This window comes from Scleropages formosus, chromosome 1, assembly GCF_900964775.1.
Source record: "Scleropages formosus chromosome 1, fSclFor1.1, whole genome shotgun sequence".
Classification (NCBI taxonomy): domain Eukaryota; kingdom Metazoa; phylum Chordata; class Actinopteri; order Osteoglossiformes; family Osteoglossidae; genus Scleropages; species Scleropages formosus.
In genome coordinates this window covers 18,718,297-18,735,525 of record NC_041806.1, presented here as the reverse complement: position 1 = coordinate 18,735,525, position 17,229 = coordinate 18,718,297, and the positions used below count along the sequence as shown (strand labels likewise).

Below are 17,229 nucleotides of genomic sequence, written 5' to 3'. Positions count from 1 at the left end.
CACAGTCGTTTACATCTGTGAGTGTCATCTTTGGTGTGCCATGGCACCAACCAAGGGACCGTGTCATCCACCACACAGTTCATGCCTGCCAGAGGTGCCAGGCCCAAAAGCTCCTTGACCCCCCTCGCGCCACACAGGTACCACTGCGGGTTCATCTGTCGACCTGCAGCTCCTCGCTCGACACGGCGAAGTCTTTGTATTGTGAGTTCACGTTGGCCAGCTGTATGCTGTGAGTGTCATTCACGGACACGGCTGCAAGGATGTTCTGCTCGATCGCCATCAGGAGGACGGCATAGCCGCAGTAGTCGATGTGCTCGCCTATTAAGTTAACTCTTCCTGGTGCACAACCATAAAAAAAAGGAAGTTCTCCAAACTTTTCTACGAAACTCTTTCAACTTCCGAAACCTTTCATTCTCATTCAGCTTTACCTGCAGCTTTGGAGGCTTCATTGGTGCACCAACACTTTCACATTTACCAGGATTTCATATAATGCTATATCAACAGTATAACCTGAATTTTGCCGTGTGCAATAGCAGATCTACAATGTATTTACAATCTGCGATGTATTTTAAAAACATCGAGTGAGGTACACTATTAAGGGAGCATGGCTCCCTGCGAGCAGTTGGTTGTGAAAGTGCTGTAGCACACCACAGAGAGAAGTAAGACAGCATTCCAACTTTGAGAGAACAGAGTTACTCCTCAAAGTGTCCAACGCTGGATCAGTGAAGCGCTGTAGATCCTGCTGACAGAGCTGGTTTCTGAGCACATACAGCCTGATCAAGGGTGTCCAAAGACATGATGATAACCAGGTTTCAGAGTGTGTTGCTTGTTAAAGTTCTCTCTTTAATTTTTGAAACACATAAGTTGGGTGTCTTCATTTTTCCACCTTTAAATCTTCCGTTTGAAAGACAGACTGAAAACGTGGGTGGGGAGATACTGACATTCGGCAGGTAAAAAGAAAACAGAAAATGGGCGACTGCGGTTTTTATTTATTTATTTTTCTTTTTAATTTTTTTTTTCTTATTGGTGTACAAATTGGCGATAAAATTTAAGGATGTTTTCCACTGCGCGGTACATGTGGGCAAAGTCCCTCACACCGGGTAAAGTCACAGAGTAGCTTGAGAAGGAAGTCCTGCAAAGATATGCACGTACACTTTTTCTTACACTTGTGTATTAGCATGAACAGGATTTAGGAGTCTTTCAAACAACTTGCAGTGCCAGCCACGGTGTTGTTTTTACTCTCTTCTACCATGGCAAATTGAACAGCATTAAATCAGTTTCTCCCCGATCTATGAACTTCTGTGTAACAGAAGCAGGTAGTGTATGGGTGTATATGTATGTATAAGAATGTGTGTGTGTGTGTGTGTGTGTGTGTGTGTGTGTATGTGTGTGTGTGTGTGTGTGTGTGTGTGTGTGTGTCTAGCTTATCAATTCAAATCAAAGCATCACTCGATTATCAACAACAGGACCCAGAGAGCAACGTCGTCTTAATTTCTGGCTCACTTTGTGGACATCACTTGGATATGTCTATGCCCCAAATATGGACTCCCTACAATTCATGTCCTGCATGGTGTTATTTAAACAGTACTGTAAAGGATTTTGTGTTTTGGCCAGTGATTTTAATATCACATTAGGCAGTGACTTAGATAAATCATCCACATCTTCTATGTCAAATTTAAAGTCCTCTGTTACTCTAAAGAATATGAGCTCCAGTATAGGTTTGGTCGATATCTGGTGAGAAATGCACCCTAACATTAAGGGTTACACGTTTTATTCCAACTCCCGTAAATGTTATTCCAGACTAGATTATATCTTCATGACCAATAACTTTATGCAGTTAGGTCCTACCAGATTGGCCCCATTATGCTCTCAGACCATTGGCCAGGGGTTTTAGAAGCTGATATTCAAAGGATAACTAAAACCAAAACTAATCCATGGAGGCTGAACTGCATTCAGTGTCGTCAATATAAAGAGCAGCCTGCAATCTCAGCCGCTACTGCATGGGGCACAACTGAGTGCACGGTATGGACTCTATTTATTTCCGAAGCCTCCTGCCAGAAAGAAGAACTGCAAGAGCAGGAATGTAAAAAAAAAAAAAATTACAATTAGTCGTAAAGCACCTAGAGCAAGAATACAAGCAATAGCCACCCTAGGAGAATTGGAACTGACTAACTGAAGCAAAGGCGAAACACCAGCTGGTTCATACAGATCATATGAAAAACTTTTGCTCTTTATGAAGCAGCATTACTATGAAGTTGGGAGTAAACCTAATTGTGTTCTGGCCTGTGATCTAAAATTAGAATGAAAAGTCAATTAAGGCCAAGTGTACGCTGTCAGGTCTAGCTATTTATGACCCCAATTGTGATTAATAGCACTTTTAACAGTGAATATTACAGGTCTTTACTACCCTCAGAGGCAAGGTTCAACAGATGAGATGCAGTCATATTTAGAAAGTTTATCACTGCCTCGCATCTCACACAAGAACTGTTCTTTCTTAAACTCACCATTTAGTAAAGAAGAGGTCTGGGACTCTATTCGGTCAATGCCTTCTGGTAATGCGCCAGGCCCCAGTGTCTTTCCTCTTGAATCTTATAAGAAGTTGTGGCCCAAACGATGCACTTGAGTCATGCCAGTAATTAATAGCATGCTCAAAAAGGGTTGTACCTCTCATCCTTGGAATTCAGACCCCATTAGTCTAATTTCAAGGCAAGACAAAAAAACCACCAGGATGGTTGCCATTTCATCCCATCGGTTTACTGAATGTGGATCTCAAAAGTGTAACCAAAACTTTGGCACATATGCTTGAGACTGTCCTCCTCCTTTTCACTGGGGAAAGTCAAGCGGAAAGCAACAATCTGTTCTAGTAGTCTTTCTCGATGGTGACTACAATGTGCCTTCATAGGCTATTCCCTGGGACATCTCAGCTGTGCTTTAAATGTGACAGCCTCTAAAGGCACTTGGGCGCATCTATTGTGGGAAATCTGATGAGATTCAAGCTTACTGCACTGGGCTTCACGCAACTATCAAGAAACCTTACTCAAAAATTTGATTTCTGCTGAACTCTTCTCTTCTTAAATCACAACCCAGACTCCTTTCTTGAGGATGATACATCTACATTTGTTCAATTTAACAGTACCACAGACATATAAACAGTTTTAATAACATCAGCATCCACACACTATTGTAAATATAGCCTTAATGTCATGATCAGATGAAAGTCATCCAGCATCAAACATTTGTTTCTAACGTTAACACGCAGTGCCTGTAGCAGCACAGTGTCGATGTGGTTTGAAGATACACATAGATACTCTTCTTAGGAACTTTCTATGAAAAACTTTTATGAGCCATCTTATCAAAATGTCTCTGTCCAGTGCAGCAATTCCCCACAGCTTGGGCTTGCATGGTGCACTCCGTACCTCTGCAACAGGGTTAGCACAGTGATGCAGCAAGTAGCACTGTTCTCTTACAGTGCCTGGGCAGTGTGACAGGACATGAGTTCAGTGCCCGCTGAGCCTTTGTGCACTTTGTGTGTTTTTTCCTGTTCGCATGGGTTTCTCCACACAGTCTAAAGGTGTTTTTCAAATGAGCCCCTGACTCTAAATTGCCCATTTTATATGTGCACACGTGAAGAATATATAAAAGAGTGATTTACTAGTGTTCTGTAGGCTATCGGTCATTATAAGTTACCTTGGGTGAAAAGGTGTCCGCCTAGTAAAACATCGTTCAGTGGACGTTGCTTTGGAGAAAAGTGTAATGTCAATGTAAATGTCAGTGGCAGTGCATTAGATAAGAGGTTTTTGATAATGGATCAATGAATGAAAATTGAACATTAAAAAAACAATCAAGAAATAATTTTGGTTACAAACATAAAATATGTTGCATGTGTTGTCATGCATAAAAATATTTTCAGTTTTTAATCAATTCTTGGTGACATTTTTGAGCTGAAATAATGTTAATTCAGTCCCCTCATGAATTTGAGGAATATCCAACACTAATATCTCCTCGCTGTCAGCTGTCATCTGTGGATTTAAGTTAAACAAATGGACTCTGGAAACAGAAGTGGTATAAATGTGAAGAATTGTTTCCTATATGGAAATCAGGGTAATAAATAAAATTCCTTGTGAGGGCAAATTCTCATAACTCGAATGGGTGCCTCTTGGGATAACTGAACAAAAATTTTAAGGGTATTTTATCATTTTTAATTTTATTCTCTCCACTAGTGTACCTACACATTAACTCACGGTCGATAACCACTTATCCTAAGGTAGGGTCCTTGCAGTCCAGAGCCTATCCAGGAAACACAGTGCACTAGACTAGGCTGGGTACACCCCGGATGTATTGCCAGTCCATTGGATGGTATTCGCTTACTTATTACATTTGCATTTACATTTAAATTTATTCATTTAGCAGATGCTTTTCTCCAAAGCAACGTACATCTCAGAGAAAATACAATTAGTTCATTACATTAGGAGAAAGAGAAACATAGTTGCAGATGTGATTCTTAAGTAAACCTAGTTTGTTTCTTTCCACTTTATACACCGATGTTCATTGCACAAGTAGGTGCACAAAACTCAGGATAGACAAATCCTGATCGCGTTCCTACAATTTTTTATTTTTTTTTGAAAAGGTACACAAACATTTACATACAATACATGAGCAGCGGCTGTGAAAAGGCTTATCTGGGCATCTATTTAAAAAAAAAAAAAAAAAAAAACAGAATAGTGAAATACCTGCGTTTCAGTGTCCTGCGTAATGTCCTGCCGTACTCACTTCGACCATCTATTATTCATTTAATGTGTAAATGTTCATGCACTGTACCTTTGAGATCATGCCCTGTTAACCAATGAATAAACCTTCATGCAACTACTTCTGTAATGTAACGTAAATGTTATATATATGTTTTACATATATATACACACACACACACACACACAGGTGGACCCGATTTACGATGGGGTTACGTTTCGTGAAACCCATCGTAAGTCGAAAATATCGTAAGTCGAAAATGCATTTAATACACCTAACCTACCGAATATCATAGCCTAGCATACGTGCGATGGCTATAACAGGTTTTGCTGCCTTCATGCTGGGAAGTTATCTGTGACATTATGGATACACAATACACAGCCACGTGGCAGACTGGGAGATGTGGATTGCTGCTACTGCCCAGCATCCCGAGAGAGTATTGCATCGCATAATCGCTTGCCAAGGAAAAAAAAAAAACAAAAATTTGAAGTACGGTTTCTACTGAATGTCTGTCTCCAGCTCACCATCGTAAAGTCAAGCCATTATAAATTAGGGACCGTGTTAAGTGCCATCGACTTGGGTTCCAGTCATGGTGACTTGATGAGTTAAAGATCTAAAAAGAAATCGGTTTTGTGCTAGTTTGGCGAGCTCTTCCACTGTCATCCTCATTGTTGTTGTCAACGTATCGAGCCATCTCAATGCGCGTCTTCTTATCTTTGTTCCTTCAGCCTTTCCGGTCATGACGTCCTTCTCTAATGATCGTTCTCTTCTCAACATATGGCCAAAGTATGATAGGCGTAATTTCATTCATATGTATACAGATTTCTGTATATAACCAGAAAGGAATCATCGATATTCAGATAAAGTTTTATGCAGCTACTCGTGTGATGTACTTTGGTTCATATGGTGGAAAGAAACAAACTAATTGTACTTAACAATCACGTGTCTGTATCTGTGTTTCTTTTTCTGCTAATATAATGCACACATTTTATTTTCTATGAGATGTACGTTCCATCCATCCATCTTCCTCCGCTTTTATCCGGGGCCGGGTCGCGGGGGCAGCAGTCCGAGCAGAGTCCTCCAGACTTCCCTCTCCCCGCACACCTCCTCCAGTTCCTCTGGGGGAACCCCAAGGCGTTCCCAGGCCAGCCGGGAGACATTGTCTCTCCAACATGTCCTGGGTCTGCCCCGGGGCCTCCTCCCAGTGGGACAAGCCCGGAACACCTCCCCAGGGAGGCGTCCAGGAGGCATCCGGAACAGATGCCCGAGCCACCTCAACTGGCTCCTCTCGATGCGGAGGAGCAGCAGCTCTACTCCGAGCTCCTCCCGGGTGACCGAGCTCCTCACCCTATCCCTAAGGGTGCGCCCAGCCACTCTGCGGAGGAAACTCATTTCTGCCGCTTATATCCGCGATCTCATTCTTTCGGTCATGATCCAGAGTTCATGACCATAGGTGAGGGTAGGAACGTAGATCGACCGGTAAATTGAGAGCTTCGCCTTACGACTCAGCTCCCTCTTCACCACAACAGACCGGTACAATGACCGCATTACTGCGGACGCCGCACCGATCCGTCTGTCAACCTGCCGCTCCATTTTTCCCTCACTCGTGAACAAGACCCCGAGATACTTAAACTCCTCCACTTGAGGGAGCAACTCCCCCCTAACCCGGAGGGGGCAATCCACCTTTTTCCGACTGAGAACCATGGCCTTGGATTTGGAGGTGCTGATTCTCATCCCCGCCGCTTCGCACTCGGCTGCAAACCTCCCCAGTGCACGCTGCAAGTCTTGACTTGATGAAGCCAACAGGACCACATCGTCCGCAAAAAGCAGAGACGAGATCTCGCGGCCACCAAAACAGACACCCTCCGTTCCCTGACTGCGCCTAGAAATTCTGTCCATAAAGATAATGAACAGAATCGGTGACAAAGGGCAGCCCTGGCGGAGTCCAACATGCACCGGGAACAGGTCTGACTTACTGCCGGCAATGCGAACCAAGCTCCTGCTCCGGTTATACAGGGAACGAACAGCCCGTAGCAACGAGCCCCGAACCCCATAATCCCGAAGTACCCCCCACAGGATGCCACGAGGGACACGGTCGAACGCCTTCTCCAGGTCCACAAAACACATATGGACTGGTTGGGCAAACTCCCACGAACCCTCCAGCACCCTAGTGAGGGTATAGAGCTGGTCCAGTGTTCCACGGCCAGGGCGAAAACCGCATTGCTCCTCCTGAATCCGAGGTTCGACTATCGGTCGGATTCTCCTTTCCAGTACCCTGGCATAGACTTTCCCAGGGAGGCTAAGGAGTGTGATCCCCCTGTAGTTGGAACACAATCTCCGGTCCCCCTTCTTAAAAAGAGGGACCACCACCCCGGTCTGCCAGTCCAGAGGCGCCGTTCCCGAACTCCACGCGATGCTGCAGAGGCGTGTCAGCCAAGACAGCCCCACAACATCCAGAGACTTGAGAAACTCGGGGCGGATCTCATCCACCCCCGGAGCCTTGCCACCGAGGAGTTTTTTGACTACCTCAGCAACTTCAGCCAGGGTAATGGACGAGTCCCCCTCCAAGTCCCCAGCCTCAGCTTCCTCTACGGAAGGCGTGTCGGAGGGATTGAGGAGATCCTCAAAGTACTCCTTCCACCGCCCGAGAACATCCTCAGCTGAGGTCAGCAGCGCACCACTTCCACTGTAAACAGTGTTCGTGGAACACCGCTTCCCCCCTCTGAGTCGCCGGACGGTTTGCCAGAATCTCTTTGAGGCCGACCGAAAGTCTTCCTCCATGGCCTCACCGAACTCCTCCCAAGCCCGAGTTTTTGCCGCGGCGACTGCCAGAGCCGCGCTCCGTTTGGCCCGTCGGTACCTGTCAGCTGCTTCAGGAGTCCCATGAGCCAGCCAGGCCCAATAGAACTCCTTTTTCAGCTTGACGGCATCCCTTACTTCCAGTGTCCACCACCGTGTTCGGGGATTGCCGCCGCGACAGGCGCCGGAGACCTTATGGCCGCAGCTCCGAACCGCCGCCCCGACAATGGAGGCGCGGAACATAGTCCATTCAGACTCAATGTCCCCCACCTCCCTCGGGACCTGGTTGAAGCTCTGTCGGAGGTGGGAGTTGAAGACCTCTCTGACAGGGGCCTCCGCCAAACGTTCCCAACAGACCCTCACTATGCGTTTGGGCCTGCCAGGTCTGTCCAGCTTTTTCCCCCGCCATCGAATCCAACTCACCACCAGGTGGTGATCAGTTGACAGCTCAGCCCCTCTCTTCACCCGAGTGTCCAAGACATATGGCCGAAGGTCAGAAGAAACGACTGCAAAGTCGATCATCGACCTCCGACCTAGGGTGTCCTGGTGCCAAGTGCACTGATGGACACCCTTATGCATGAACATGGTGTTCGTTATGGATAAACCGCGACTAGCACAGAAATCCAATAACAACTCACCGCTCGGGTTCAGATCAGGGAGGCCGTTCCTCCCAATCACGCTCCTCCAGGTATCACTGTCGCTGCCCACGTGGGCGTTGAAGTCCCCCAGTAGAACGACAGAGTCCCCAGTGGGAGCGCTTTCCAGCACGCCCCCCAGGGACTTTAAAAAAGCCAGGTACTCTACACTGCCGCTAGGCGCATAAGCACAAACGACAGTGAGAGACCGTTCCCTGACCCGAAGGCGTAGGGAGACGACCCTCTCATTCACCGGGGTAGACTCCAACACATGGCAGCTGAACTGGGGGGCTATTAATAAGCCCACACCAGCCCGCCGCCTCTCACCTTGGGCAACGCCAGAATAGTGGAGAGTCCACCCTCGATCGAGGAGAGTGGTTCCAGAACCCAAGCTGTGAGTGGAAGTGAGCCCGACTATATCTAGACGGTATCTCTCAACTTCCCGCACCAGCTCAGGCTCCTTCCCCGCCAGTGAGGTGACATTCCAAGTCCCAAAAACCAGAGTTGGCGCCCGAGGTTTGGGTCGGCCGGGCACTCGGCCCCGACCACCGCCCAAATCACAATGCACCGGCCCCTTACGGTTTCTCCGGCAGGTGGTGAGCCCACCGAAGAGCGGCTCCACGTCATGGCTTCGGGCTGAGCCCGGCCAGGCCCTGTGGGCATAGACCTGGCCACCAGGCGCTCGCATGCGAGCCTCCCCCCCCAGGCCTGGCTCCAGGGTGGTGCCCCGGTGACCCCATACCGGGCGGGGTAAACGAAAGCCTTGATTTTTCCTTCATAAGGGGTTTTTGAACCGCGCTTTGTCTCGTCTGTCATCCAGGACCTGTCTGCCATGGGAGACCCTACCAGGGGCATATAGCCCCAGACAACATAGCTCCTGGACTCATTCAGGCACTCAAACCCCTCCACCACGGTAAGGTGGCGGTTCACGGAGGAGGAGATGTACGTTGCTTTGGAGAAAAGTGTCTGCTAAATGAATAAATGTACCTGTTAATGTAAGTTGGCAATAAAATGCACAAAAAGAATAGTAATGTGGGACTGAGTTAATTCAGTTTTTTCATGTCTGATGTTTCTGAGTGTCTTATTAGTAACAAGATGAGTCGTGTTAAAATGTGCTTAGGTGTGATGGCAGTCAGCGCTCAGCATTCAATATAAATTTGTGGAGAGATTTTTAATTGTCACTTTGACTTTTTATTTTAATGTATCTTGAAATGGCTAAAATTAATGAGGCATACAGTATATGTTAAAATTATTATAGCTGTATGGGGGGTGCAGTGGCGCAGCAGGCTTGGCCAGGTCCTGCCCTCTGGGGGGGTCTGGGATTCAAGTCCTGCTTGGGGTGCCTTGTGACAGACTGGCGTCCTGTCTTGGGTGTGTCCCGTCCGCCTCCAGCCTTATGCCCGGTGTTGCTGGGTTGGGCTCCGATTTGCCGCAACCCCGGTTGGGACAAGTGGTTTCAGCCAGTGTGCGTTAGCTTGTAGCATAGTGGTTACAGCTGCTGTCGTTAGACCTGAAGGTTGCAGGTTCAAATCTCCCCTCCAGCTGTAGTATGTCACATTATTTAATTTGACACTTTTCTCCAAAGCGGCTTCCAGTGAACTCTATGTAACGTTATCAGCCCACATACCTTATTCAGCAAGGTGACTTACACTGCTAGATACACTACTTACAATGGGTCACTCATCCATACATTAGTGGAACACACTCTCTCTGCCACTCACACACTAGGGGTGACTTAGAGTCACCAATCCACCTGAACAGCACATCTTGGGAGTACCCTTGAGCAAGGTACTTAATTTCTCCAGTAAAATATACCAGCTGTATACATGGAGAAATAACTGTAGGAAGACTGACACTGTAAGTCGCTTTGGAGAAAAGCGTCAGCTGAATGAATGGCAGCCAGCTATAGTGCTATAGGTGTGTGCCAGTGAATTTGATCTGTATTACATGGGGACTTTGATAAGGGATTTGGGAAATTACCTCTTGTGCTGCCATGGGAAATCAATTGGTTGCATTATTTATTTACTGGCAAATGTAGCATTTTCTCTCTGATGAACATACGGTATGTTTGAAGGCTGCAAGTGGTGATCAGTTTACCCAAGAAAGGGAAGTAGCAGTATTCTTTTTCTTTATTTCTCTGACATTTCTACATCTTTACAGAACCAAAAAAAAAAAATCCTCCTCCCATGTGTAATCTCGTTTCTTTACAATGTATGATGTTTTTTTCTTTTAGTCAGTGGGGATTGTCGTGTCATAGTTTCAGGAGATTAAATAGTTTTTTCATGAAGCAAGTCATTCACTCTTCTTTGGCAGCTCTTCTTCCATTGAAAATAAAGTTTATGTGGACTATAAAAAAAATACAAAAGAATGTAAATCCACAGCAAAATTAGGATGAGCGTGCGTATGGAAACACCAGATGGCTGTAAGTAGAGCCCATCAGACCTTTTCATTTGCTGTGATCAGTTCCCATAAATAGTAGCTTTTCTTTGCAGACAAAGGATAAAAATATACCCTCATTATTGCAATGTGTCAAACTGTTCTATACTCCATCGTGGAAATTCAATGCTGACAGCTGGTGTAGCTGGAACAAACTCCTTCATACGAAACCCAAGAGTCAGGCTTATACAGTATAGGGTCTTATAAGTTGGACTTGTACAAATCTTAAGGGTTATTAGTCTACATGGACCTGTGAACTTCAGTCCTCATTCCAGCTGTTCTGCAAATGTCTCCTCAGTGACTCTTCTTTGCCAGTGTTTATATGTGTTCTGTTGATCATTTAAATTTAATTCTTTCTCGCTTTTTGCCAAAGTGACTTACAGTGTTAAACTGCTAAAACTGATTTACCAAATTTTTCTGCTAGATAATTTTTACTGTTACAGTTCAGGTTAAATTCCTGGCTCCTCGGTACTGCAACAAGGCTTGGGATTCGGCCTTGGCTTCTTTGAGTCCAAAGGCAGCACTTCTAACCACTGTCTGTCTATCTGCTGCCGCTACAAAGATCTGTCACCTAAGCAAAATATGAAACTAGTTTGTTTCTACTCTAGTAAATGTTAAAAGAACATGCTCAAACTGTCCAGCACAGATGAGTCTTTTAATGCAGTTCTTTTATAAGTATTGTAATGTTTGTATATTTATGTAATTGTTACTGATGATAAATATTTGTTATAAATATATATTATAAATATTTATAATAAATATTTGCAGGTTTGCAACATTCAAATGGCATGTCTTACTCTCCATACCATTAACATGCAGAGTAAATTTAAAAAAAAAAAAAAAAGTTGGTTTTGGATTAACTGTCACGTGTTGAGAAAAAAAAAAAAAAAAGAATATATATATATATATATATATATATATATATATAAAAAAAATGTGACCACAATATAAAGTTAAGAACAATACTTGTTAGAAATCACAAGTCTGCATTGTTTTTCTAGGTAGTTGTGTGGGTGCTGATGTAAACATCTATCAATATTTTATTTCCTTTGCCTGCTTCTTGCCCCCATGTCTTCAGCACATGATCAGCAGAGCAGGAACTGCTCATCACAATGTGATTGGCTTCATTCCCAGAAGCTGCTCTGGTCACCATTCTGTGGCTCGGCTATCGATCTTGTTGGGGCCTCCTGCCCATTTGAGTAGTTGCATTACAGTGTCGGAACTGAGCACTTTCATCTGTCCCCACAGGTAGAAAACATCGCAACGGAGAACCTCGCGCCTCTTCTTAGGTGGCAGCAGCAAATGCCTTCTGTCCTTCTCCCAAACTGTCAGCATGTTCCCTTCTTTTCCAGGCAAAAGTAGTTGCCCGTGGTGACGGCTACCTTCGCGCTATGGACGACGTTGTCACGGAGCTACGGGAGCAGGTCGGCCGCCTGGAGGCAGAGCGACAGTCCGTCCTGGGCAGCGCGGGAGCAGAAATCAACACTCTGTGTCGCTTGCTCTCTGGTGACTCGAACGACAAGTTCAAAGTAGGCCCTCTGTGCTCTCCTCTCGCCGCCTCATAGTCACTTCATGCACAAAAAGTGCAGTGCTTGTGTACTCGGTGGCTGGGGAGTATTTGGCACTGATTGTCTCTTGTAAAGTCCTGCCCCGTCCACTTTTTTGAGTTGAAAAGAGTCGAGAGGAAAGCAGTCTCATTTAGACCGGTACCAGCGTACTTCGATCGGTAACAGATGCAGTGTGTCACCAAAGAGGCGTGCTTGGTCCTCCCCCTTGGTGCCGACACTTTCTTCTTAAGGTACTTAGAAGCACAGACAGTGTGCTACTATGGTGTGACACCTCTACATTGCTGTTACTTATGCTGACAGCAGGAATGTCGGGGGAGCGTCAGCACATTTCTGCGACAGCTAACGTGGGCAGGACGTTTCATGTGTCGCCAGCCACCTGCCGCATGTGGAAATGCTCAGCTCTGATAGGCAATTTGTACCACCTTGTGCAACATTTTTGGTGTAGACAGGCACACTGCACATGTGGGAGTTGTAGCACTACACACTCAATTGTCTGCTTCAGGAATGTTTACTGTGTGTGTATGTGGGGGGAGGGTACAGAGCAGCAAGCTGAGCTTTACCCATGTACTTTTACAGTGAAAGCTGTGCCTTTTATTTTACCCTCTCTGCTTGTTACCAAGCTTCTTAGTTTGTTTGCACAAGCCCGTTTCCGGTCACTTTGAACAATGGGTGTGTCAAATAAACCAATTTGGAGATTGTGTCTTCCACCTATTGGAAGTGTACTGCTATGTTGTTAAGTCTTTCATGTGTAATTTCAGTGATCTGTTGAGAGCAACTTCAGAACGACGGATGGATGCAGTTGTCCTATTTGTGCTGCACCCACTTTCTTTTTCATAGTGAATTCAGACCACATCACCATTGGGACCACATGAATATTTCATAGAAGCAGGCTTCATTGTTATGAATTATTTTTCAATTAACATTTCCATCAGTACTCAGATTTATACAAATTTTTATAGGAAGGCTTCATAGAAAAATGTGCATGAAATGCTTACAACAAGAATTGTATTGCCAGGTACATCTTGCTTTGCAATTTCACAGCTTGTAATTACTATGTGAAACCAAATAAATGCTGATGTAATACGGAAATCACAGGAAGATGATACATGAGTGATGGTTGGGTAATGTTGTCCTTAGGTGGTTGCCCTAACTCCTGGGATTCACAAGGACCCCAACCGCTGGCTCGCTGAGATTAAGGTAAGGGACCTGTGTTGCTCTAAAAACACTCGTTAGCTTCTGCTGAAGGAGATCTCTGCCAGACCATTTAATCAAGGACTTAAACTTAGAATTAAACGTGAAATTGATTCCTGCTCAGTCTGTGTGGAGTCTGCATGTTCTCCCTGTGTTTGCGTGTGTTTCCTTTGGGTGCTCTGGTTTCCTCCCACAGTCCAAAGACATGTAGTTCAGGTTCAGGTGCGTGCGTTTGACTGCATTGTAGCTGAGTACGTGTTGCTTAGTATTTACCAATTTATAATTAAAGAATTAAAAGAAAAAACACTGCGTTAACCTTTATCTAATGGAAAAGGGTGAAATAAGATACAGCTGTTACAATATTTGATTTTGCAAATGTTAATTGCTTTATGAAAAAATAATAGGGTCTAGTCCTTGACTCTCAAACTCTTAACAGTAACTCTTGCATTTGTGGAAACTATATGCAGAATTACATACACTGGCTTCTCAGCTCATGAACACAATTTAGACTGGAAGTCTGTCTGTCGAAGATTTTTCAAAAAATGTCTCAAAGTCAGCTGTACCTACTTATGGTTCGGTTCATTATCCATCTCACATACTGCTAGAACAGTAAAGAAAAAAGTATTTTTTACGTAAATATTTTTATTGACTTTGAGCTTTATTGTAAACTGAAACAAAACACTCCCAATCAATAGGCAAGGAAGTAAAATAGATGTCTGGGAGTCCAAGTATTAGTGGCTGCCAAAGCATCCTGGGCATTCTAGCTAGAAGAAGAGTGCAGATAGCAAACAGTGCAAGACTATACTGCTGTTATGGCATTCCTGTAGTCACTAGAGCTAATAAATGGATGTCCAGGAGCAGGTATGCTGATCTAGTCCCTCATGGCATACAGTCATCAGCCCCTGTCATCATGGAGTGCTGGTGTCACAGCCAGTCTTGTCAGGTCCCATCAGATTGGGGAATCAATACCTTTCAACGGGACTGAGGAAACAAAACAGGAGGGGCTTTGGAACTGACGACATAAATAGCCGAAAGAATTTTACTATAAAATACGAGATGCGGAGTAGCAGCAGAAAGGGACAAGCATCACTTGTGTTAAATATGCTAAGGCAAAAGATGAGGTCTTTAACCTGGATGAGACTGAATGAGTGTCCCTGACAACATCCGGCAGACTATTCCAAAGGTTCAGTGCTCTGTAACAAGAAGCATGTCCTTGTACTGAAAACGCAGTAATCGCAGGTACTTTAAGGTGACTTGCATCCGATGACTGTGAACAACGTTCTGGAACATAAAAATTAATAATCTCTCTTAAGGTAAACTAGAGCACTGCCATTTACTGCTGCATATGTCAAGAGTAAGATTATAGTAAGATTTTATGATGTACTCTAATGTTCTCACCAGAAGCCAATGCTCAAACTGAAGAACTGGTGTTATATGCTTTTACTTCCTAGTTTTTGTGCCAGTTCTAGCAGTAGCATTTTCTATCAGCTGTCACCTAGATATACACTCTTCTCTGGACAGCCTGGTAATGGAGCATTGTAATAGTCCAACCTACTCAAAACAAAGGCATGAAGCAGCTTCTCAGTATCTTGCCTACATGAAACTCATCTTAGTTTAGCTAGACAGGCATCCCTTGAAATCCCAAACTAATTAGTTCCAGAAAATGTTACACATCTCTAATTTTAGGATGCCAGGAGCCCATTTCTCATTATTTTAAATGGGACAACGAATAATGCTTTCTCAGCCTATCCCAAACGCCAAACCCATCTCCCCAGTTTTTACTAAAACACTGTTCAACATCTAAGAAATTATGGCATCCATATAATGTTCCGCTTCTAGACCGTGATGAGAACACCCAGGGCAGTTTTATGTCTAACCGACTGTGCTTTCTCTTCATAAGGTACTGATCAGTTCACTGCATGGTAAGCAATAAACCAAGCAGAGACTGCTGAACACATTGGGTTTATTGTGAACAACTGTGCACTGTTGTCAAAAATAAACTGTATATCTGAAAAGCCATCAGTTAAGCTTTTCCTGCTGATAAATATCTCTGATTCTGTTAACCCTCTCAGGGCCCAATTAATACTATCAGTAGCAAAAAATATGTACTAGCTGATGTTAATTTGCAACAGCTGCCTGGAGAGGGTTAAAGAGCTGTTGGTTGTTTCTGTGAACCAAAAAAAAAATTCAGCTGCTGCTGACATCACCTCCACAATTAAAGGATAGTATTAGCATAGTGAATAGAGCTACTACCTTTGGATCTCATGGTCACCAGTCTGAATGTCACCTATGGTTGTAGTACCCTTGAGCAAGGTACTTTCCCTTAATTGCTCCAGTAAAATTATCCAGCTGTATAAATGACTAAATAGTTGTAGGTGCCTTAACATTATATGCATATTTGGATAAAATCATCATCTAAATGATTAAAGGTAAATAACACACCCGGTATGGTCAATAGTCACTCCTCCGGTATTCACTACATATCCCATAATGCACTCACATTGCTAACACACCAACAGATGGATAGATCTGGATTCAGTCATATGAATCATTTCATGATTGTCAAACATTTAATGAAGTTAGTAGTGGGTATGTTTCTAGTCAGTAAGTTTCAGAAACAAGTTATTTTCATTACATCCAATAGACAGCAATGAACATAGCGCCAACAACAGTACTGCACACTTCCACTTTAGTAGCTCGTCGCACAACTTTTACATGTTTCTTTGGAAAGTCTTTGGATAAATTTTGTACAAACTTCTCATTCTGTAGTTCAAAAAGTGGGACTCTAAAAGCAAGAGCTGTTACAACAAACTTTTGGATGAAGACAGTTCTTAATTGGAGCGAAGCCTGTATTTATCAAGTAAAAGAAGCGCCACCTAGTCATTGCAGCGATGTGAGATACAAATTGCAGGTTTATGTCCACTGAAATGCCCAGATCTTTAACACATTCTGTATACTTTAAATTCAATTTGTGAGTGGTAAACACAGATGTGATTAGGGTATGAGTTGCAGTGCCATCACCCATCACAAATACTTCAGTTTTAGTAGCATTGAAAGAGAAAAATATTGCTTTTCAACAGATTTATGTTGGTAAAGTCACAACCTGAAATGGATCATTAGGTGAAAAAAGAAACATATAACTGAGCTTCATCAGCATATGTGAAAACTCGCATTGTGGTTTTGAACGATTTCACACAATGGTAGTAAATAGAGTGAAAACTATAACAAACCCATACTCAACACCATATTCAGCGTTGCATGAGATTAAAAGGACTCAGTCATCAGATTTCAGCACAATCGGTGTAGATAAGTAGGAACAGAGGCACTTAAGAACAGTGTCTGTTACTTCAACTAGGGATTCAAGTGTACTGACTAAGATTCTGTAGTCAACTGGATCGAATGCAACACCCAAGTCAAGCAACATAACAACTGAGGTATGATTAGAATCACACAAGTCAAGAATATTAACAGCACTGGTTAGAGCTGTTTCAGTACCATGACCAAGGTGAAAACCAGACAAATATTTTGAAGGAGACAAAACTTTTGAGAACATCACATTCCACATCTGTATGACAATTAAAATGACCCATCAAGATTACTTTGTCTTGCATGACACTAGATTGGCTAGAAAGTTACTAAAGTCAGCATGGAAAGAGGAATACAATCCAGTTGGATGGCAGATATGCAATATAATTATGTTAAGTTTAGACATAAGCTCTGAAGCTCAGAATGATAAGATTTCTGGAAATATTTGTCTGGACTAGCTTCTATTACCGGAATTATATTGGAGTTACTGATCCAGAAAGTGGAGGTTGGACTTATAACTTGAATTATTTACCAAATTGACTTTATTA

The 17,229-nt window shown here is 43.8% G+C and overlaps 1 protein-coding gene across 2 annotated transcripts in view; it reads left to right on the top strand.

The window, feature by feature from the left end:
• cep128 (centrosomal protein 128) overlaps positions 1–17,229 on the top strand; it is a 75,463-nt gene that overhangs the window by 35,421 nt on the left and 22,813 nt on the right. For both annotated transcript variants that reach the window (XM_018732284.1, XM_018732285.1), the window contains exons 16-17: positions 11,969–12,145; positions 13,322–13,381. In XM_018732284.1, the coding sequence (XP_018587800.1) occupies positions 11,969–12,145; positions 13,322–13,381 (237 nt within the window). The remainder of the gene's footprint in view (positions 1–11,968; positions 12,146–13,321; positions 13,382–17,229) is intronic.